Below are 23668 nucleotides of genomic sequence, written 5' to 3'. Positions count from 1 at the left end.
CCATACGGGAGAGAAACATGGAGCTCTAGGCTCCTGGTTTCAGCCTTGCCCAACCCTGGCCATTGTGGCCATTTGGGGAGTGAACCAGTATTTGGAAATTCTCTGTTTGTCTTCCTGTCACTCTGAATTTCAAATAAATAACAAATATTTTTAAGAATACACTGCAAAAGGATTCCTAAAATTCAATTTGTAAATTCTCCTTTGAATATTGTATTGAAAAAAAAAGACTTAGCACTTTTCAGAGACAGAAACCCAAGTACAAGCATATAGGGGTAGGAATTTGGCAGGGAGTTTAACCTCTGATGCCACATCGAACATTCACCTTTGCTTCTGACTACAACTTTCTGCACACTCTGGGAAACAGAAGATGATGGCACAAAATGTTGCGTCCCTGCAACCCAAATCAACATTGGTAACCCAGATTGAGCTCCATGTTCCTGGCTTTCACCTGATTGTTCCAGGCATTTGGAAAACTGAACTACCATCTCTCTCTCTCTCTCTGCCTTTCAAATAAAATGAAAAGAAATAATGAAATACAGTGTGATTATTTTTTAATATCTAGAAAAGGATTAATTTCATTTGTAATCAGAGAAATGCAAATTTAAATCATGGGGTATACATCACAAGATTTACAAAAATTAAACATTCTGAAATTAAGAACTGGGGAGTCTCAAGCTTTATGTGTCAGCTTTTCATTACTACAAAGAATTGCCTGAGACAAGCTACTTAGAAAGGAAAAAGGCTTATTTAACTCACAGTTTTGGAGGCTGAAGGTCCAAATGGCACAATGCAGGTCCTATCTCTGGTGAGGAGCAGATGGCAAATGGTAGCGCAAATAGAAAGGAAGAATCACATAGTGAAGGTTTTATAACTGCTCTCTTCCAGGAAGTCCCTCTAAGGTCATGCCTCAAGGACCTAAGGTCATCTCAAAGCCCCACCTCCCAGAAGCTCCAGCACCTCCTAATAGCACCACCCTGGGGAAGAGATCTTTACTACCTGGGCATTTGCAGATTTTCACATTCAAACCATGGCAGAAGTAGATCATCAAGTAGATCAAGATTACTAAGGGAATATAAATAAGCAACACAGCTGTAGAAAGCAATTTGGCATCATCTAGTAAATGTGACAACATGAATAACGTTTGATCTAACAATTCAAATTTTAGAGATATACCCAACATAAATGTGTGCTCAAGTATAGCAGGAAATCTATACAAGAATGTTCATAGCATTATTTTGCAAGATACTAAAAAACTAGAAGCAATAAAATATCTATTAACAATCAAATGAAAGAATATTGACATACTCATACAGAATACTGTAACAGGAAAACAGATGAATCTCACAAACCTAAGAGTTTAGAAGTCAGTCATAAATGAATACACAATCAATCATAAGTTTATATTGCTGAATTTAAATTATAGGCCAAACTTTCGGAGTAAATTTTAAACAAAAGCAAAAAAGAGTTTACCAAAAGAATCAGGATTGTGATGAAAAATGATTGTTATTGTTAACAATGATAGTTTACAAGTAAACGAATGGAAAAAAATATATACCAAACAAGGGAAAGCATTAAAAACCTTAAAGTAGATATATTAATTGCAGATAAAGTAGATTTCAAGGCCAAGAGTGCATAGAGAGAGATAGTGATGACATTATGAAATTCACAAGTTCTAATAATACATTTTAAAATATATGGAGCAGGGACTGGTGCTGTGGCGGAGCAGATAAAGCTGCCACCTGCAGTGCTCCCATCCCATATTGGAGGCGGGTTTGAGTCCTGGCTACTCTACTTCCGATCCAGCTCTCTGTTATGTCTGAGAAAGCAGAAGATGGCCCAAATCCTTGGGCCTCTGCACACACGCAGGAGACCTGAAAGAAGCTCCTGGCTCTTGGCTTCAGATGGGCATAGCTCCGGCCTTTGTGGCCATCTGGGGAGTGAACCAGCGGGTGGAAGACCTCTCTCTCTGCCGCTGCCTCTCTGGAACTCTGCCTTTCAAATAAACAAATAAATCTTTAAAAGAAATACATATGGAGTAAAAATGGACAAAATTAAAGTAAACAATACAATAGTAGTAGCTAGAAATTTTAAATCCCTCTCTCAGTAACTGAATAAGTTGACAAATATTGGGAAAGACATATTTAAGCAATACTTTCAATGACATTGACCTAATTACTGTTTGTAGAACATCAAACCCAATAAGTTCAAGTACACATAGTATATTCAACAAGACAACAAGTTTCGTCATAAAATAAATCAATAAATGTAAAAATATTCAAATTATAGGCTATATTCTCTAGTCACAAGGAAATTAGAAACTAATAACAATAAAATATCTATAAAACTCCAAATATTTGAAAATCAAACACATTCTAATAATCTATGGGTCAGAGAAAAAAAATGACATTGGAAATTAGAAAATCTTTCAAACAATGATAATGGAAGTATAATATAAAATAAATTCCAGATGAAGCTAAAAAGTGAAGTTCATAATTTGAATGGCTTTAATCAAGAAAGAGGACCTAAAGTCAGTAGTCTAGAACTTTTCCTAAGACATTAGAAAAAGAAAAAAAAATAATACTGGTTAGTAGAGAATAATAAAATCATATTACTGAAACAGAAAATAAATGATAGAAAAAAATCAAGACAAATTGGTTCTTTGAAAAGACCATCAATGAACTTCAAGCTAGACAGCACAAAAATAAGATGGAACACAAATTAATAAATACCCAAAATGAAAGACAGCTTATCAGTATAGATCTAATTGACATTAAAAGTAAAACAGTTCTGTTGTGAACACCTCTATGCCAACTAATTTCATAGCTTTGATAAATAAATTACTTAAAAATAATGTATTGAATAATTATTTCAGAGTAAAGGAGATGAAGTGGCAAAACTAAAGATTTAATAACTAACGAACAACTAAATGAACCAGTATTGGATCCTGAAGAGGGGGGTGAAATTGTTCTTAAGGGTCATTACTGGAACCCTAATAAGATTTGAATTTGGACAGAATGTGATTGTTGTTCATAATGTTAAATATTTTGAATTTGTTATTTTATGATGGAAGGAAGCAGAACTTTGGTGGCAGCCGCAGTGTGCTACTATACAACTAAAATTAAATACTAGAATTCTGTGGAATCAGAAGTTAATTTTAGCAACTTCTGTTAAATTCAGAAGCTGAACATTCAAGTAAAAAGTTAGAATTTTTACACTGTGAAATAATGCAGTGAGAAGGAAAGAAAATAAAAGCATGATCAAGTACAATAGAGTTCACACACTTTCAAGGTACCTGCCGCTTTGTGCTTGAGGATTCACAGAACACCTGTTGATGAGATCAAGCTGTCCATTCTTGGGCTTGGAATCAAAAAATTCATATAACTTTGAAAACTAAGTAGGCAGGACTTTTATGGAAGATCAATACTCAAAGAAGTAGGAAAACCAGATTAAAAGCAACAACATAAAAAGGGACCAAGGTGGCTGAATTGAGAGAAGTAGCACTCATCACCACTGAAAAACCCCCTAACAAGGGAAGGATCACCTTTCTAGGAGACTGAGGGAAAATTTCAGTAAAGAAGTGACAAGAGGGGCAAACAACACAAAGACTGGAAACCAACAGAGAGGAACAAAGCCACTGCAGGGTCTATGCCAGGTCCCTGGGGGGGGGGGGGGGGGCGGCACTTTCTTCTTGGAAAAAGCTAAGTAGAAGGTTAGAATGGCTGCCCTAATTGCAGAGGAATTCCACAGTCCTCACTGACTTGAAATCTAGCCTAAATAGTTGACTAGTTGGGTTTGAACCCCACTACTGGGCTAAAAAACAAAAACAAAAAACCTCACATTGCCTCCCTCTGCACCCAAAGCACCAGATTCCGAAATTGCTATGATAGAGTTGCTGTTAAGGAACAGCAAGTAGCCCCGATGCTACCAGAGGCTCTCATAGGCAGAGACAGGGGACATTCCAAGGGAGAGTATCCTGAAGCTGCGGGAATTCTGGGCACAAGCTCTGGAGCTACACTCAGTGGATCTGCATCACCCACGGAAGTCCCCCTTTTTCTTCCTGGAGTTTGAGTCTCAGCATCAGCAGCAGATCATAAAAAAATCTGACAGGGAGTGCCAGGGTTGCAGCACAGCAGTCTGTTACTAGACTTTTCGACCTAGCTTCCTGCTAGCATTAGCAGAGAAGGCAGGAGGGGGAAGAACTTGAGCCCCATGTGGTAGACCTGGGTGGAATTCTGGGCTCCTGGCTTTTGACCGGAACCAGAACTGGCTATTATGGCCATTTGAGGAGTAATCCACTGGATGGGGGTCTCCTGATGCTCCTCTGTCATTTTGTCTTTAAAATAAATAGTAAATATTTTAAGAAGAAATTTCTGAAAAAAAGTTAAAAAGATCAGACCTGAAGAAGGGCCCTTTGTCTCTCCCAGAAATGATGTAGGTGCTCAGGACACAAATACCATCCTCACCATTGTATCCCCTTTTGGAAGTGCCATGCTTATCTATGACTGTCATTGGTGCTTTCACATGCATCACCTGAAGACTCCTACCTGAATTCCTCTACTTCAGGCTAGTAGCTGCTAATCCACGATTCCCACCACAACTGGCTCTCACCAGTGGCACTTGGATAACAGCCCCACTGCTTCCTGAAATTGCAGGACTGTGATAAGTAATATTAGATTCCTCAGTCACCAGAATCTACCCTGTGGGACCTAGGGAAGAACATACCTGCACTCCATCATTCCAGACCCATATCTGTAAGTGCAAATTCCCCAGTACATATTTTAGTCACCCTATAGGACTGGGGCAAGTTCCCCTTCACATTTCCCAGTGCTGACACTACTGGGGCTTCTGGTGCCAAAGTCCCAGTACCAGTCACAATCTCCCAGCAGGACCTAAGAAAGGTCCCATCCACATCATAGTCCCTGAGGTCCCATCTTTGTGCCACAAACCCTAGCATCATTCAGGCTTCTCTGGCAGGACAAGGGGACAGTTCTCTCTGTGTCCCTCAGCATCAAGAATGAGGCTCCAGCCATCACAAACCCACATGTGATTGACATCCAATTCTCTGGTTACTGAATATACACACCATAGGAAGCCCATATCCTCTTCAAAGTCATGCTTCAATCTCCACAGACTGCTGCAAGACTAGACAATTGCAGCACTTGTACACACTGCTGACACTGAAGCTAAGGAAATCACTCAGAGGCAACACTTCTGAGCTCACCTAGAACCAAAGTCAAAGCAACACCCTAAGAGATAATCTGCATTCCATCTAAACAAAACGTCTTTTCCAATGAAAACTACTCCATAAAGAAGGAATATTATACCACATGTGCTGACATCAACATAGGGACCCAGGAAACAGGAAGAAGCAAGGAAGCATCTTCAAAAGAACACAATAGTTTTCAGCAAATAGATCCAATTGGAAGGAAATCTGTGAAATATCTGAAAAATAATACAAAATAATAATCCTAAGGAAACTCAAAGAGATGCAATACAGGCATTTTAAAGAAATGAAGAAAATAATAGATGAATGAGAAACTCAATAACAAGATACAAATAATTAAAAAGAACCAAACAGAAATTTTGGGGCTGAAAATTCCAATCAATGGACTAAAGAAGTACAATTCAGAGCTTCAACAGAATGGGCCAAGAGGAGGAAAGATATTCTGATCTGGAGGATAATACTTGAAATAACCAAGGCAGACAAAAATAAAAAGAAACAAAAATGGTCAAGATATATATAAAAGGCCGGCGCCGTGGCTCACTAGGCTAATCCTCCACCTTGCGGCGCCGGCACACCGGGTTCTAGTCCCGGTCGGGGCACCGATCCTGTCCCGGTTGCCCCTCTTCCAGGCCAGCTCTCTGCTGTGGCCAGGGAGTGCAGTGGAGGATGGCCCAAGTGCTTGGGCCCTGCACCCCATGGGAGACCAGGAGAAGCACCTGGCTCCTGCCAACGGAACAGCGCGGTGCGCCGGCCGCAGCGTGCTACCGCGGCGGCCATTGGAGGGTGAACCAACGGCAAAAGGAAGACCTTTCTCTCTGTCTCTCTCTCTCACTGTCCACTCTGCCTGTCAAAAAAAAAAAAAAAAAAGATATATATAAAAGAAAACCCATCAGACTAATAGAAGACTTCCCAGTAGGAACTGTACATGCCAGCAGAGACTAATATATTAAAGGTCTTAAAAGACTTGCAACCAAGAATATATTACCTAGTGCTAGTAAAGCTATTTTTTTTTTTTTTGACAGGCAGAGTTAGACAGTGAGAGAGAGAGAGACAGAGACAGAGAAAAAGGTCTTCCTTCCGTTGGTTCACCCCCCAAATGGCCGCTACGGCCAGTGTGTTGTGGCCACCGCACCACACCGATCCGAAGCCAGGAGCCAGGTGCTTCCTCCTGGTCTCCCACGCGGGTGCAGGGCCCAAGCTATCTTTTTGAAGTCAAGTGGGATTGGCATTGTGGCATAGTGGGTAAAGCCACCACCTGCGACGCCAGCCTCCCATATGAGTGCCGGTTTGAGTCTTGGCTGCTCCACTTCTGATTTCACAGGTAAATACAAATAGACTGAAAGTAAAAGGTAAGAAAAAGATACACCATGCAAATGGAAACCCAAAACAAGCTGGAATATCTACACATATATCAGATAAAAAGCTTTAAATCAAAAACTGTAAAAAGAGACAAAGGATACTATACATTAATTAGAGGATCAATTCAGCAAGAAGATATATCATAAATTTATTTATACCCAAAACACCTCCACCAAGATACATAAAGCAAATATTAGACCTAACAGGAGAGAGACTAATACAATAATTGTGGGGCACACCAACACCCCACTGTCAACAATGGACAGATCATTAAGATAGAAAATCAAAAAAGATATATCAAGGTTGAACCATTGTAAAGCAAATGGATAAAACATATTTACAAAACATATCATCCAACAGCTACAAAATACACATTTTTCTCATTATCACAGGGAACATTTCCTAGGATATATCATACAATAGGCCACAAGTCTCAGTAAGTTTAAAAGAACATAAAAATCATATCATGTATCTTCTCAGATCACACAGGAATAAAAAACTAGATGGCAGCATTGAGGGAGTAAGGATGGAGGGAGAGAAGGAGGGAAGTATGGTTATCATGTTAGAATTGTGTCTGAACTACATGAATATGTTCTCTTTATATTAATAAAAATTAAAAAGACAACCACTACTTAGATATATGGTGGATTAATAGGATGTAAGGATGGATTTGTGAGCTGGACTATTACCAAATTGGGGGAAGTAAAGCTAATAAAATCAACTTTGCTGGAGAAAAAAAATCTACAAAAAGAACAATAGAAAGTTTACAAATGCATGGACATTGAACAACCAAGTGACTCCTTAAACAAATTTAAAAAGAAATTTAAAAATGTTTTGAAACAAATTACAATGAAAGTACAACATAGCTTAACCTGAGGAATATAGCAAAAGCAATATTAAGAGGGAAGTTTACAGCAATAAGAGTTTACATTAAGAAAACAAATATCTCAAATAAACAATCTAATGATACACCTAAAGGACTTACAAAAACAAGCGCAAAAACAAAATACAAAATTAGCAGCAGCTGAGATATTTTAAAAACCAGAGCAGAAATAAATGAAATTGAAACAAAAAATACAAAAAATTATTTGCAAACTATGCTACTGATAAAGGATTAATATCTAGAATATATAGAGCTCAAAAACCTCAACAAAACAAACTCATTTAAGAAATGGGCAAAGGACTTACACAGGCATTTTTCAAAAGAAATCTTAATGGCCAACAGACACATGCAAAAATGCTCAGGATTACTAGCTGTCAGGGAAATGCAAATCAAAACCACAAGGTTTCATCTCACCCCAGTTAGAATGGCTCTCATATAGAAATCAATAAACAGCAAATACTGATGAGGATGTGGGGAAAAAGGTACCCTAATCCACTGTTGGTGAGAATGTAAACTGATACAGCCACTGTGGAAGACAGTATGGAGATACCTCAGGAACCTGAATACAGACCTACCATATGACCCAGCCACCACACTCCTGGGAATTTACCCAAGGGAAATGAAATCAATGTAAGAAAGAGTTATCTGTAGTCTCATGTTTATTGAAGCTCAATTCACAATAGCTAAAATATGAAATCAACCCAAATGTCTAATAACTGAAGACTGGATAAAGAAATTATGGGATGTATACACCATGGAATACTACACAGTGGTAAAAAAAAAAATCCTGTTGTTTGCAACAAAATGGATGCAACTGGAAAAAAATACTTAAGGAAATAAGCCAGTACCAAAAGGACAAATATCATATGTTCTCCCTGATCTGTGGTAGCTAATAGAGCACCTAAAAGGTAATCTACAGAAATGAAATTGACACTTTGAGATGCAAAGACTTTGAACTGCTCTTGTCTCAACTGTTGAGGAACAGTTTTCTTTTTTTCCATACTATTTGTTGAACTCTTATGGTTACTCTTATGTGTATAAAGTTAATTAAAAACAGATCTTAGTAAAAAATAAGAATGGGAATAGGAGAGGGAGAAGGAAGAAGGGTGGGAGTACAGGTGGGAGGGCAGGTACGGTTGGAAGAATGACTATGTTTCTCGTGCTGTGGGATTCCAAATCCCGTTAAGGTGGCATGTACCAACGCCATCTTACTAGTCAAAGTAATCAGTTTCAGTTCATAATTGATCATAAAGATAGGATTAAAAGGATCACATAGGCCAGCGCTGCAGCTCAATAGGCTAATCCTCCACCTGCGGCGCTGGCACACCGGGTTCTAGTCCCGGTTGGGGCGCCGGGTTCTGTCCTGGTTGCCCCTCTTCCAGGCCAGCTCTCTGCTGTGGCCAGGGAGTGCAGTGGAGGATGGCCCAAGTCCTTGGGCCTTGCACCCGCATGGGAGACCAGGAGATGCACCTGGCTCCTAGCTTCGGATCAGCGAGGTGCGCCAGCCGCAGCACGCCAGCTGCAGCAGCCATTGGAGGGTGAACCAACGGCAAAAGGAAGACCTTTCTCTCTGTCTCTTTCTCTCACTGTCCACTCTGCCTGTCAAAATAAATTAATTAATTAATTTAAAAAAAGGATCACATAAACAAAACCAGTGTCTGTTAATAATAATAGAATTAAAAGGATAGAACGATCCAACATGGGAAGTGGGATACACAGCAGGCTCATAGAATGGCAGATGCCCTAAACAGCACTCTGGCCTAAGCATCAGCCCTTAAGGCATTTGGATCTGGCTAAAAAGCCCATAAGAGTTTCTCAGGCATGAAAAGCCAAAACACTGTGGCAAAAAAATGACCTAAATGAAGGATCTCTGTGAGAGTCCAGCGAAAAGAACAGGCCATCAAAGGAGGTACCTTTCTCTGAAGGGAGGAGAGAACTTCCACTTTGATTATGGCCTTGTGTAAATAAGGTCAGAGTTTGCGAACTCAAGAGGCTTCCATGGCCTTGGCAGCTCATGACAAGAGCCTCGGGTGATTATTGACGTCATAAGAGTGTCAATTGTTAAATCAATAACGGGAGTCACTGTGCACTTACCCCGCATGTAGGATCTCTGTCCTTAATGTGTTGTACTATGTGAATTAATGGTAAAACTAGTATTCAAACAGTACTTTATATATACTTTGTGTGTCTGTGTGGGTGCAAACTGTTGAAATCTTTACTTAGTATATACTAAGTTGATCTTCTGTATATAAAGATAATTAAAAATGAATCTTAATGAAGAATGGGATGGGAGAGGGAGTAGGAGATGGGACGGTTTGCATGTAAGAGGGAAGTTATGGGGGGAAAATCTCAATAATCCAGTAGTTGTACTTTTTATTATTATTATTATTATTTGACAGGTAAAGTTATAGACAGTGAGAGAGACAGAAAGGTCTTCCCTCCATTGGTTCACTCCCCAAATGGCCACTACGGCCAGTGCTGAGCTGATCTCAAGCCAGAAGCCAGGTGCTTCTTCCTGGTCTCCCATGTGGGTGCAGGTGCCCAAGCACTTGGGCCATCCCCCACTGCCTCCCAGGCTACAGTAGAGAGCTGGACTGGAAGAAGAGCAACCGGGACTAGAACCCAGCGCCCATATGGGATGCTGGTGCCGCAGGCGGAGGATTAACCAAGTGAACCATGGCGCCAGCCAGTTGTACTATTGAAATGTATATTTATTAAGTAAAAGGGAAAAAAAGAATGACTGTTTCTAAAGTTGAATTTGTGAAACGCATGAAGTTTGTATAGCTTAAATAAAAGGTTTCTGGGTAAAAATAAATAAAAATTTAAAAAGGAAAGTCTGAGAAGGAATGATATAAATTTTAAGTAGGAAGAATAAGACAGAGTAGCATTAAGATATACAAACAAAAAAGTAAATATAATGTAATTGACATCTAGTTATAATTTCTTCCTCAGAGAACTACTGAATCATCGTATGTTATTCTTTTAAATATGCTATTGTTTCAAAGTGCTTTGGACAGATGTCGGACATAGTAATCACAATTTAATTGTTAAATAAATAGCTAAGAAGAAAAAAAAAAAAAACCTGGATTTTGAAAAGATAATCAAAACAATCTTTAAGCCAAACTAACAAAGACCCAAAATAGCCAGCTATCTTAAGCAAACAAACTGAAAGCATCACAATACCCAACTTCAAAGAATACAGCATGGTATCCACATTAAAAACCACAAGAACAATGAAACAGAATAGAGTCCAGAAATTAATCTACACACATACAGCTGATTTTTGTCAAAGGTTCCAAGAGTACACATTGGAGAAATGAGTTTTCTCAATAAATAATACTGGCAAAACTGTCTATACATATGTAAAATGAAATTAGACCCCTACCTTTCATCATGTATAAAAGTCATCTCAAGACAGACCAAAAGACCTAATTATAAGAATGAAATTGTTAGCAGAAAACCCAGGAGAAACACTTCAAAACTTCATTCTTAGCAATGAATTTTTGGATAGGACCCCCAAAACACCAGCTACAATAGCAAAACAGGACAATGAGATTATATCAAATTCAGAAGCTTCTCTACAGAAAAAAAAAAAAAAGAATCAAGAGGGAAGAGACATCCAATAGAATGGGAGAAAATATTTGCAAACTACTTATCTGACAAAGTATTAATATCCACAATATGTCAGGAAATGAAAAAACAACAAAATCACCATTCCAGTTAAGAATGAGGTTAAAAGATCTGAATATAGTTCTCAAAAGAAATACAAATGGCTAACAGATATATGAAAAAACGCAAAGTATCACTAGCCATCAGAAACCTATACATCAAAAAACACTTCGCCTCATCACTCATGCAATGACTATTATCAAAAAGATACATCCAAAAGACATGAAATTATATCATAGAGTTACCTGCTCAAGATATAGGGTCAACCATGGAGTCCATCATCAGACAAATGGACAAGGAAATGTGGTATATATACGCAATGAAATACTATTCAGCCACCAAAAATAAAATCCTATCATGTGCAGCAAAATGAATGGAACTAGAGGACATCATGTTAGCAAAGTCAAGTCAGATACACAAAAACAAATATTGCACTCTCAATCATGTTGGAGCTAAAAAAAAAAAAGCCTGCATATAAACAGAATGTTGAATACTAGAGGCTGGGAAGGTTGAGATAGTTTGGACTAAAAAAATAGGGGAAGTGTGGTTTATAGATAGTGACAAATATACTAACATAAGATGTTAACTAATACGGGAAGCTGAGTGTCAGGTATGAGAACCCATTGCACAATTCAACAATTATTGTTTTCTAAGTCTAAAACCATGCTGAAAAAGCAAAAAAAGCAATTTAGAAATGCAACAGAATATTGATTAAATAATTACATAACTGATTATGAAATAATATATTAACCAAATTTGTTATTTTTTAAGACTATTTAAAGGTAAGGAGAAATGCTTATAATGTGAAGAAGCAAGCAAATATTATGCCCCCAAAACTGTAAATTACAGAAAATATCTTTCTTTCATCTGGAAATAAACCAGAATATTTGGTGATTATCTGAGTGTTGGGACAAAGATGATCTTTGTTTTGTTTTTCTTGTCTCCCAGTTTTCTTATAAATAATTTGTTACTTTCTATATAATGAAGACAATATATTAAAAGAACATAAAAAAGTTTATGCTGCTTGAAATATGTTTATATAAAATCATTCGACTCTGAATCTCTAGTAATTTTATTATTTTTATGTAAGCATACATACTGAACTTTCAGAGTCCAACTAAGAAACATCAGTTAACTGATAATATATATAGCAATCATCGCATTCTTAAAAATATAAATTTACAAAACTGTATACTTGGACACCTCAATAAACAAGTTACCAAACTTAGTTTAATCTTTTCAGGTCATTATTCTGATATACCCTTTGTACTAACCTATAAACCAACGATGCCCTCTAGAGTTACTGATGGATGTGCAGTTTACCAGCTCTGTTGGCTAAATTTACCAGGACCGTTTTAGGAAGTGGCACTTGTCTCCAACCTCAATTCTAGAAAAGTAGGGCCATGTGGTTCAAAACAGAATTACCTAGCAGCATTTTAGACAGGCAGGTTCAGGATCCACACCAGGACTACTGAACTTGGATTGCAATTCAAAAAAATACTCTCAAGTAATTCATATGCACATCCAGTTTTGAGAAATACTGCATTGAGCTACAAAGTTCTTCTGCCTTAACAGTAAGATGAAACCTTTCACTCTCCAGTTGTAACCAAAGAGTTTTTTTCAAATTGATCTCCCCACCACTGCTTACATCTTGCCCTTTGTCCACTTCTCCTGTCTCCGAAGCAGAAGAAAATACTGTATGAGAAACAGAATAAGCAAATCCTCTATGTAAAATTCAAATGCTTCCCAGATTGAACCTCTCTTCACTTAGTAGCAGCAGAGGAATATAACTGTTATCAGCTGTGATGTTAAGTTCCAGGGCTCCAGACATGCTGACACTTCTGAAGTTCTTGATGCAGTGTCTGCTGACATTTAAAGAGCATGACTGTACTGTTGACTGATTTTTCTAATGAATATTCCAGAATTTATATACCCAACTATTTTTTGCCCTCCTTAAAGGAGTCAGTCAGGGAAAGAGAATAAATCAATTTACTTTATTTAAAACATTTCTAACACTTTTCTTTCAGAATCATTGGTAGTTAAGACAGAACAATGTAAGAAATTGCTTCTTTTTGTTTCATCACTCTCTAGTCATACCCCAAGACCAAACAATTCCTAATTTAATCACCAATTTTTGACAGACCCACCTGATAACATTCTATTTGAGTAATCTCCACAAATTACATCAAACTTGCAAAATGGATACTTGGGGTATTCCAGGTCACATTTTAAAAGTTATAGAAAAAAGGACTAGGGGCCCGTGCTGTGGTAAAGCCACTGCCTGTGGTGCCAGCATCCCATATGGGTGCCAGTTCATGTCCCAGCTGCTCCACTTCCAATCCAGCTCTCTGCTACGACCTGGGAAAGCAGTAGATGGTCCAAGTCTTTGGGCCCCAGTCCCAGCGTGGGGAGAACTAGAGCAAGCTCTGGATTCTGATCAGCACAGCTACAGCCACTGTGGTCAACTGGGGAGGGAACCAGCGGATGGAAGTCTCCCCCCCCCCCCCCGCCTCTCCTTCTCTCTGTTTAACTCTTTCAAATAAATAAATTAAGAAAAAAAAATAGGACTTGAGTAAGCTACACCTCCTCTGGAGAGGAGGAATATACATTTTACACAGAATCTGGCATATCTCTTATAAATATAAAACAAAAAAAAAATCACACTTAATAGATGGCACATATTATAATTTTTTCAGTTATAATACTTACTTTAAGCAAGTGGCAAGGCAGAAAATAAAACCAAAATTCAGTGAAAAAAAGTAAAAACACACAACATACTTTAAGAAATTACTTTAATTTCCAAAACAGATTAATCCAGAATGCACAATATTATCTTCTGCTATTGCTACTCACGCAGTAAAACAGTGAAATAAAGAATTTTCTATAATATATAACACAGACTTTTCTAACTATCTAATACAAGTTTTCTTATTTGTACCTGTGCAATATGTGATAATTCCATTTTGGACTTAAGAGCCCTAATAGTTTAAAACATTTTCTTGCAACTACTACTTTATGCCTATGAAGGATAAAGATCAAGTATGAACTTGTAACAACCTCCTATCTTAAAATGTCCTCTGGTGAAAATAATTTCCATAAATTATTACTGACCTAATTCTATTTTTTTAATAAATTGGATTCATCAAATGTGAAAAAAGAAATTTCTCTTATTTCTTTGTGGATTCACAACATGAGGGGAAAAAAAGATGATGCAGTCGTCTATAGAACAATGAGGTCTAGAGAATAGTTCTGATGGTAAAGTAGCAAAAGGTCTAATAAGCAGCCCCCTTGCTTGGGGGGGGGGGGTTGTTATCAATGTGCTCATCCTCTGCATTACTCAGTAATTCCAAGTGATTTTCAAATTAGGAGGCAGATTACTGGTATTAAGTTCATCAAATTTCGATCTATCTTGAACAGGAACATTATAGAACTCTAGAACATCTCTGACTCTGCACATCTGGTGAAGCCTGGAGTTAGGCACTGCATGGCCCAAGTCATCAGCTAAGCGCCCCAAGAGACTGAACTTCAGATGACCATCTTCCAGATGGATGTCCTGCCAATTGCTGGGAAGAGCCGTACCAAAAACTTCTTTAACACGAGATTCCAAAAGGCTCTGGAGATTTTCAGGTGGCACGTACGTTCGGCTTCGCATGGGCGGACACACCAAGAGAGGTTCTTTCTTCACCTCTTCTACTGTCTCAGCCTCCACCAGCTCTTCCTCTTTTCTGGGATGTCCAAAATAAAAATATGTGAATCTTTTGGTTCATTGCATTAGTGAAGTCAGCAAACACCAGACTGAATCTTGCTCACTAATCAAAATCAACAAATAATTTGCACATTTACTACTTTCTGGGCACTGTGGAGTAGAAAAGAATACAACAGGTCCCTGCCATTGGAATGGTTAAGGGTGAACAAGTAGTTACAGACAGAAAAATACTAAGTACATTGTTTTACATACTGTAAGAATTCCATAGAGTTAGTGATAAAGCAAGATAAATCATCAACTCTGGATTCCTAGTCCTCCAAGACTCAACCCCAATTTACATCTCTAACCTCACTTCCCTAGATGAACTCAATGACCTCTTCAAACTAACTCATATTCTGTTTCCCACACTCCCACTTTCATGATACTCTATGTTATTTCAGGTTATATCCTTTCTGAATACCTGTTTTTCACCTTTACATACAGAAATTTTTGTGACTCTTCAAGTCCTGATACAAAACTGTTCTTTTTCAAGTTTTACCTGATTCCCCACAATCAAGCACTACTGTAAGTTCCTCTCATCTCAGCACTTAGTGCTGCTATCAGAGTATATCACATTCTACCTCAGTTTTAATTTTATTTGCATTCCACTTCTCTTACTAGATCAGGGTTTTTCAGCCTCAAAACTGAAATATTTTGGACCAGATAATTATTTATTGTGGGAGGCTGTCCTGTTCATTGTAGGATGTTTAGCAGCATCCTGGTCTCTATCAGATGTCAGTAGGACTCCTGTCCTCCAGTCTTAACAACCAAAAGAAAGAGTGGATAACAGTCTGACTGAGAACCACTGTACCACATTATAAGCTCCTAAACACAGAAATCCATTTTATTATTTTTGAGGTTCTTTGAAAACATGTTTAGGGGCTGGCGTTGTGGCGCAGTAGGTTAATCCTCCGTCTGTGGCACCAGCATCCCATGTGGGCACGGGTTCTAGTTCCACTGCTCCTCTTTCAATCCAGCTCTCTGCTGTGGCCTGGGAAAGCAGTGGAGGATGGCCCAAGTCCTTGGGCCCCTGCACCCACATGGGAGACCAGGAGGAAGCACCTGGCTCCTGGCTTGGGATCGGCATAGGTCCGGCCTTTGTGGCCATTTGGGGAGTGAACCAACAGAAGGAAGACTTTTGTCTCTGTCTCTCCCTCTCATTGTCTGTAACTCTACCTCTCAAATAAATAAAAATCTTTTAAAAAGAAAAAAGAAAACATATTTAGTATCTGCTTGAGTAACTATTATTCAGTATATGGGCCAAAAGGAAGGAATCTGCTGACATAGTATAAAAGTGCATAATAAAAGATTTGTTCATGTACTACCTAGAAATTCGTTTCTCATAGAGTTGGCATCCACGACTGAGACTGACCAACCCTACAGAAACTGGAGCCACCAGGGGCTGGCGCTGTGGCGCAACAGGTTAACGCTCTGGCCTGAAGCGCTGACATCCCATATGGGTGCCGATTTGAGACCCGGCTGTTCCACTTCCCACCCAACTCTCTGCTGTGGCCTGGGAAAGCAGTGGAAGATGGCTCAAGTCCTTGGGCCCCTGCACCCACGTGGGAGACCCAGAGGAGGCTCCTGGCTCCTGGCTTCAGGTTGGCGCAGCTCTGGCTGTTCCGGCCAATTGGGGAGTGAACCAGTGGATGGAAGACCTCTCTGTCTCTACCTCTCTCTCTAACTCTTTCAAATAAATAAAATAAATCTTAAAAAAAAAAAAAAAATGGAGCTACCAGAAAAAAAAATGGTATCTGCCCCAAAATATGGTTTTTAATATCATTCCTTCTTAACTATTCAGGCTTTCTTCTAGTAATTAATCCCTCCTCTATCAATTCTTTATTAGCTTCCCACTATCTCCTTAGTGTTATATGAGTGTATCCCTTTAAAGGTTGTATGTTGGACACGGAATCCTCAAATTCAAATGTTAATTGTTTTCGGAGGTGGGGCCTGTAAAAGGTAATTAGATGAGGTCATGAGGGTAAGTCCTTATGGCATCAGTGACTTTATAAGAGGAAGAACGACTCCAGCTGGCATGCTGCTCTATCTTGCCATATGATTTCCTCCACCATATTATGACACAGCAAGAAGGCCCTGCCCAGATGTACATCAGATGCCAGTTATCATGTTCTTGGTCCTCCTGGGCTCTAGAACCATAGCCAAATAAACTGCTGTTCATTTTAATTTACTTATAAATTACTCAGTCTCAAGCAGTTTGTTACAGTACCAGAAAACAAAGATACTATTAAACTATTCACAGGATATACAATATGGTATTATATCTCCCATCTTTTAAAATAAATATCATCCATTTTCATTTTATCTGAAAGAGACACAGAGACAGAGACAGAAAGACAGAGATCTTCCATCTGCTAGTTTACCCTCCAAATGCCTATTATTGTTGAGGCTGGTCCAGGCTCAATCCAAAAGCTGAGAACTCAATCCAGAGTTCCAATGTGGGTGGCAGAGACCCACCTGCTGCCTTCCAGGGTGAGCACTGGCAGTAACTTGGAACCAGACGAGGAGCCAAACGTAGGTACTCTGACATGGGACGGGAGTATCCCAACTGGCGTTTTAACTGATGCACCAAGCACTTGCTCCAATAACTGACTTTTAAAGAAAAAGAAAAAAATTCTCCCTAGGCCCCATGTTTCCCTTCAGCTATGTTTCACCTTTTCAACAAAAAAAAAAATCTTTAAGAGTTATCTATCCCTCAGTTTTCATATTTTCCTCAAACTATTCCAGTAATATGCCACTGCATGTAAATTCATGTAACTGTATGTAAGTTATGTAAATGGATTAAATATTCCAATTAAAACACAGAGTGGCTGAATGGCTCAAAACCCAACTATTTGTTATGTACAAAAAAACTCACTATAGATTCAAAGATACAGTCTGAATATGAAGGGATGGAAAAAGATATTTCATGCAAATTGTAACCAAAAGCAGCAGGAGTGGCTATGCATCATGTGGGACAAAATAACCATTAAGTCAAAAACCCTTTTCCAGAGACAAAGGTCATAAAATAATGATAAAAAGGCTAAATCAATAGGAAGACAAATAATTATAAATATACAAGGGTCTTCAAAAAGTTCGTGGAAATCATGTATTATGAAGAAACTATGACTAGATTTCAAAGTCTGTATGCACCAAAATAAGGGGATACCAACTTGTTACAACATGACTTAACTGGATCTATTAGAGGCATTAAGAAGGATAAGACATTGGTTTGAAAAGAGTTTCATCACAGTAACATGAATGCAGCTAACACTGAAGCAAAAAAAAATTCTAATTTTTTCAATTTATGACACCTGGATGGAAGAATGATGAAATCATTAATGCTTTATGAAAAGTTTACGGGGATGATATACCTAAAGAAATCCACAGTTTACAAACAGTAACTTGTTTGAAGAAAGGCTGAGACAGTGTGGATGAAACCCTCTGCAGCAGCACTATATGCACATCAATTTGTGAGGAAACAATTTTGTTTGTGCTCTAAATGAAGATAATTGATAATTAAGAGCAGAAATAATAGCCAATACCATAGATATTAAGTTGGTTCAGCTTACACAATTCTGACTGAAAAATTAAAGTGGAGCACAGTTTGCTCCACGGCTGCCAAAACTGCTGCAATCGGATCAACTGCAGACACTAGTATAGCTGCCAATGTTTACACAAGTTGATCAAGATCCGCAGGCACTTCTTTAAGAACTTTAAAATATGGTTTACCAGTATGAACCTGAAGGCAAAGCACAATCAAAGAATCGTTACCAAGAGATACCAGCGGTCCAATCAAAGCAAAAGCAGAACAAAGGGCATGACAAGGGTTTTCTGGGATGCTCAAAGCATTATTCTTTTTGGCTTTCTGGAGGCCCAAAGAACAATAACTACTGCACCTTATAAGAGTCTTGGGAAAGTTATCCAAAGCATTAGCAGAAAAACTCCCAGGAAAGCTTCACTAAAGAGGTGCTCTCTTACTAATTCCTCTCACCAAACAAGGGCAATTTTCTAAGATCAGAAACTACTCACCATCCACGCTACAGTCATGACTTGACTCCTTTTGACTTTGTTTTGCTTCCTAATCTTAAGACATCTTTAAAGGGCACTCATTTTTCTTCAGTTGATAATGTACAAGAGACTGCAGGTGCACGGTTTAATTGCTAGGAACCTCAGTTCTTTAGGGATGGACTAAATGGCTGGTATCATCAATAAGAAAAGTTTATGCTGAAAAATAAAGTTTATATATATATATGTTTAAAGACTTGTATACATATTTAAAGATTTATTTATTTATTTGAAAGGCAAAGGTACAGAGAGGCAGAGAGAGAGAGAGAGAAAGAGAAAAAGAGAGAGAGAGAGAGAGGTCTTCCATCCTCTGGTTCACTCCTCAAATGGCTACAACAGCTGGAACTGGACTGGGCCAGGCCAAAGCCAGGAGCCTGAAGCTTCTTCCAGGTTTCTCATGTGAGTGCAGGGACCCAAGCATTTGGGCCATCTTCTGCTGCTTTCCCATTAGCAGGGAGTTGTACTGAAAGTGGAGCAGCCAAGATTGGAACTGGCACCTATATGTGATACCAGTGCTGTAGGCAGCAGCTTTACTCACTACTCCACAATGCCACCCCCTGCATTTAAATTTATTTATTAGTTATTTGAAAGGCAGAGTTACACTGAGATACAGAGAGAAAAAGTTTATATTTTTATCTTTTAATTCCATTTTCCCACAAATATTTTGAAGTCTCTTCATATCTGAACCTAACATCAGAGTACCAAGATACATAAAGCAAGTATTGACAGATCAGAAAAGAGAAATCAACAGAAAATAGTAGGAAAATTCAATGCCTCACTTTCACTAATGAATAGAACACCAAGACATAACAGTAAGAAAGAGTGAACCTGAATAATATTACAAATCTAACAGACCTAATATACATACATATGCAGAGCTTTCTTTTTTTAAAAAAAAAAAATATTTATTTGAAAAGCAGAGATAGAGCTCCTCCATCCACTGGTTTATTCCCCAAATGGCCAAAATGGCCACTGAAGTCAGGAGCCAGGAGCTCCCACGTGGGAGGCAGGGGCCCAAGTCCTTGGGCCATCTTCTGCTGCTTTCCCAGGCAAATTAGCAAGGAGCTGAATCCAAAGTGGAGCAGCTGGGACTCGAACTGGTGCCCTTATGGGACACAGGAATGCAGGCTTTTGCCCAACCTGCTACACCACAGTGTCAGCTCTTATTTTATTTTTAAAAATTCATTTACTGATTTTGAAAGAGTTGCAGAGAAAGAGGGAGAGGGTGAGGGACAAAGTGGGGGAGCGGGAGAGAGAGCGAGCTGGGAAAGCAGTGAACGATGGTGAAGTCCTTGGGCCCCTGCACCCAAGTGGACGATGAGGAAGCAGCTCCTAGCTTCAGCCTGGCCCAACCCTGGTCATTGCAGTCATGTGGCGGGTGAACCAGTAGATGGCAGCTAGCGCTCTCTCTCTGTAACTCTGCCTTTCAAATAGATGAATAAATCTTAAAAAAAAAAATAATAAAAACTTAGTAACAGCAAAAAAATGAAAAAAAGTCACAAATACTTGTAAAGCAAACAATGCATCCCTGAAGAATACTAAGTCAACAGAAAGTCAAAAGGAATTTTTAAAATATATCAACATAAACAGAAGACGCAACGCACCAAAACCTATGGGATGCAGAAAAAGCAGCACTAAAAGGAAAGTTCATAGCAATAAATACATACATTAAAGAAGAAGAATTCAAACAACCCAACACTGAACCTCAAGAAACTGAGCCCAAACTTAGCAGAAAGAAGAAAATAAATAAAAAAGGCAATAAGGAATAAAAAGGCAATACAAACAAAAATATTAAGTCCTTAGCTAGACTATGAAAAAAAGACTCAAATAAATAAAATCAGAAATGAAAGAGAAGATATTATAACATAAGCCTCAAAAATAAAAAGAATCATGAGACCATTATAAATACTCATACACCAAAAATTAGATAACCCACAGTAATGAATAAATTCCTGGAGACATGCAACCTACAAAGACCAAGATTAAAGAAGGAACAGAAGGCCTAAACAGACTAATAACAAATAAGAACAAGGAAGAAATCAAAAACCTCACAATAAGGAAAAGCCTAGGACCAGATAGCAACATGGGTTAAGTCTACTCTATATTAAAATTAGAATTAATACTAATCCTTCTCAAACTATACCAAAAAAATAGAAAAGGGAACACTTTCAAACTCATTTAGGAAGCCAGCATCACCTTCATACCAAGGCAGACAAAAACAACACAAGGAAACATTAACGCAAATATTCCTAAAGAACATAGATACAAAACTGCTCAATAAAAACTAGCAAACCAAATCCCAACAGCACCTCAGAAATATTTTACACTATGGTCAAATAGGATTTATCCCTGGAATGCAACGTTGGTTCAACATAGGCAAATCAATAAATGTGATAACACTACATTACCAGAGTGAAGTTAAAACTGCACAATCAATAGATGTCGAATATGAATTTGACAACATTCAATACTCATCCATGATATTAAAAAGATGAGACAAAATAGGCAGAGAAGGAATTTACCTCAAATCAATAACGATCATTTTTAGAAAAGCTCACAGCTAGCATCATAATCAGTTAGAAACACTTGGTAGAAGGCAAGGATGCTCAGTCTCACATCCATTCAACACAGAACTGGAAGTCCTACCCAGAACAACTTGGGATGAAAAAGAAATAAAAGGCATTCAAGTCAGAAAGGAAAAAGTACAATTCTCTTTTTGCAGATGACACATTCCTACTAGTGACACACTCCAAAGACTCCATAATACAAAACTGTAAGAACTAAAGTAAATTCAGTAAATTTGCAGGATGCAAAAATCACTATTTCTTAATAATACATGCAAAAAGAAAGAAATGAAAGCCATTTACAGTAGCATCAAAAAATTAAAACACTGATTAGACATTTGGTCCTGGCAGTTAAGATGCCCACATCCCATATGGGAGTACCTGGGTTCAATTCCTTGCTCACCTTCTGATTCTACCTTCATGTTAATGTGCACTGTGGACAGTGACAGGTGATGGCTCAAGTGGTTGGATCCTTGAAATCCACATAGGAGACCTGGATTAAATTCTTTGCTCCTGGCTTCAGCCTGGCCCAGTCATTGTAGGCATTTTCTGAGAGGGAACCAAAGATAGATTCTCTCAAATAAATAACTTTTTTAAAAAAATAGTAAGAAATTTAACTAAGGAAGACACCCTGAAAACGAAAAAACACTGATGGAAGAAAGAAACTGAAGGAAGCACTAAGAAAGATATCCCGTATTCATTAACTGAAAGAATTAACACTGCTAAAAATTCTCACTACCTAAAGCAATCTATACATTCAACAAAGTGCCATCAAAATTTAAATGCTATGGGCCAGTGCTGTGGTGCAGTAGGCTAAACCTCCACCTGCGGTGCCGGCATCCCATATGGGTGCCAGTCCTAGTCCCAGCTGCTCCACTTCCAATCCAGATCTCTGCTATGGCCTGGGAAAACAGAAGATGGCCCAAGTTCTTGGGCTCCTGCACCCGCATGGGTGACCCAGAAGTTCCTGGCTTCGCACTGGCCCAGCTCTGATCGTTGTGGTGGCCATTTGGGGAGTGAACCAGTGGATGAAAGATCTCTCTTTCTCTGCCTCTCTGTAACTCTGCCTTTCAAATATATTAATAAATCTTAAAAAAAAAAAAAAAAAAAAAAAGACAATTCACATGAACTACCAAAATAGCTAGAGCACTCAACTGAACAAGAACAACAAAGTTGGAGGGATCACACTTTTTGATTTAAAATTTTTTGCAAAGATACAGTAATCAAAACTGCTATTCTAGCCATTTGGAGAGTGACCCAATGGATAGAAGATCTTTCCCTCTCTCTGCCTTTCAAATAAACAAATCTTTAAAAAATAAAATAAATTTGAAACAATCTAAAACAGTATAACACTGGCATGAAAATACAAATAAACCAATGGATCAGAAAAGAGAGCCCATAAATACACCCACACACAGGACACCAAGAATACACAATAAAGAACAGATACTTTTATTCAATAAATGATGTTGGGAAAAATAAATATCTACATGCAGAAAAAAATTAGACCTTTATCTTATCCCAAATACAAAAACCAACTCAAAATGGACTACCAATTTAAACATAAGGCCTCAAACCATAAAAATTCCTGTAAGAAAACAGAGTAAAAGTTCCCCGACTTTGGTCTTGGCAACAATTTAAAAAAATATATATAACACTAAAGGCACAAGTAAACAAATAGGACTACATCAAACTAAAAAGCCTCTGAGCAAAAAAGGAGACAATAATCAAAAACTCAATCCACAGATTATGAAAAACTATTTTCAAACCATACACCTAACAGATCTGTTATGTGATAATATCCAAAACACACAGGGAACATAAATGAATAGCAAACAACATTAATAACAATTGTATTTAGAAATGGTCAAAGGAGTTGAATGGACACTTTTCCAAAGACATGCAGGTGGCCAACGAGAGTGTGCTCCACATAACTGATCATCAGGGAGATGTAAATCAAAGCCTTAAGCTATTACTGCCTGGAATCAAATCCCACCTCTACTTCCAATCCAGCTTCCACCTAATGTACCTGGGAGGCAGAAAATGGCTTAAGTACTTGGGTTCCTGCCACCCACATGGGAGATCTGGATGAAGTTCCTGGCTCTAGCTATGATCAGGAATAGCTCTAGTTGTTGCAGGCATTTGAGGAATGAACCAGA

General features: G+C 38.4%; 2 protein-coding genes across 4 annotated transcripts in view; both read right to left on the bottom strand.

Moving 5' to 3' along the window:
- LOC133771669 (bile acid-CoA:amino acid N-acyltransferase-like) overlaps positions 1–23668 on the bottom strand; it is a 47958-nt gene that overhangs the window by 21662 nt on the left and 2628 nt on the right. The window contains exon 1 of one of the 3 annotated variants that reach the window (XM_062207860.1): positions 11381–11543. The exons of 1 other annotated variant lie outside the window; for it this stretch is intronic. The gene's annotated coding sequence lies outside the window, so the exon portion shown is untranslated. Of the gene's footprint in view, positions 1–756; positions 920–11380; positions 11544–23668 lie in introns of those variants that run through there. One more of the 3 variants, XM_062207857.1, reaches the window with a different exon arrangement.
- On the bottom strand, positions 14473–14787 carry MRPL50 (mitochondrial ribosomal protein L50). Its single transcript, XM_062206723.1, has one exon. The coding sequence runs from the start codon at positions 14785–14787 to the stop codon at positions 14473–14475; it is 315 nt and encodes a 104-aa protein (XP_062062707.1).

This window comes from Lepus europaeus, chromosome 12 (genome assembly GCF_033115175.1).
Source record: "Lepus europaeus isolate LE1 chromosome 12, mLepTim1.pri, whole genome shotgun sequence".
Classification (NCBI taxonomy): domain Eukaryota; kingdom Metazoa; phylum Chordata; class Mammalia; order Lagomorpha; family Leporidae; genus Lepus; species Lepus europaeus.
This window is presented reverse-complemented; position numbering and strand designations above follow the sequence as displayed.

What these genes read in the sequence shown, in the direction of transcription:
- MRPL50 (XM_062206723.1), bottom strand. Translation starts at nt 14,787, where the DNA reads ATGCGAAGCCGAACGTACGTGCCACCTGAAAATCTCCAGAGCCTTTTG.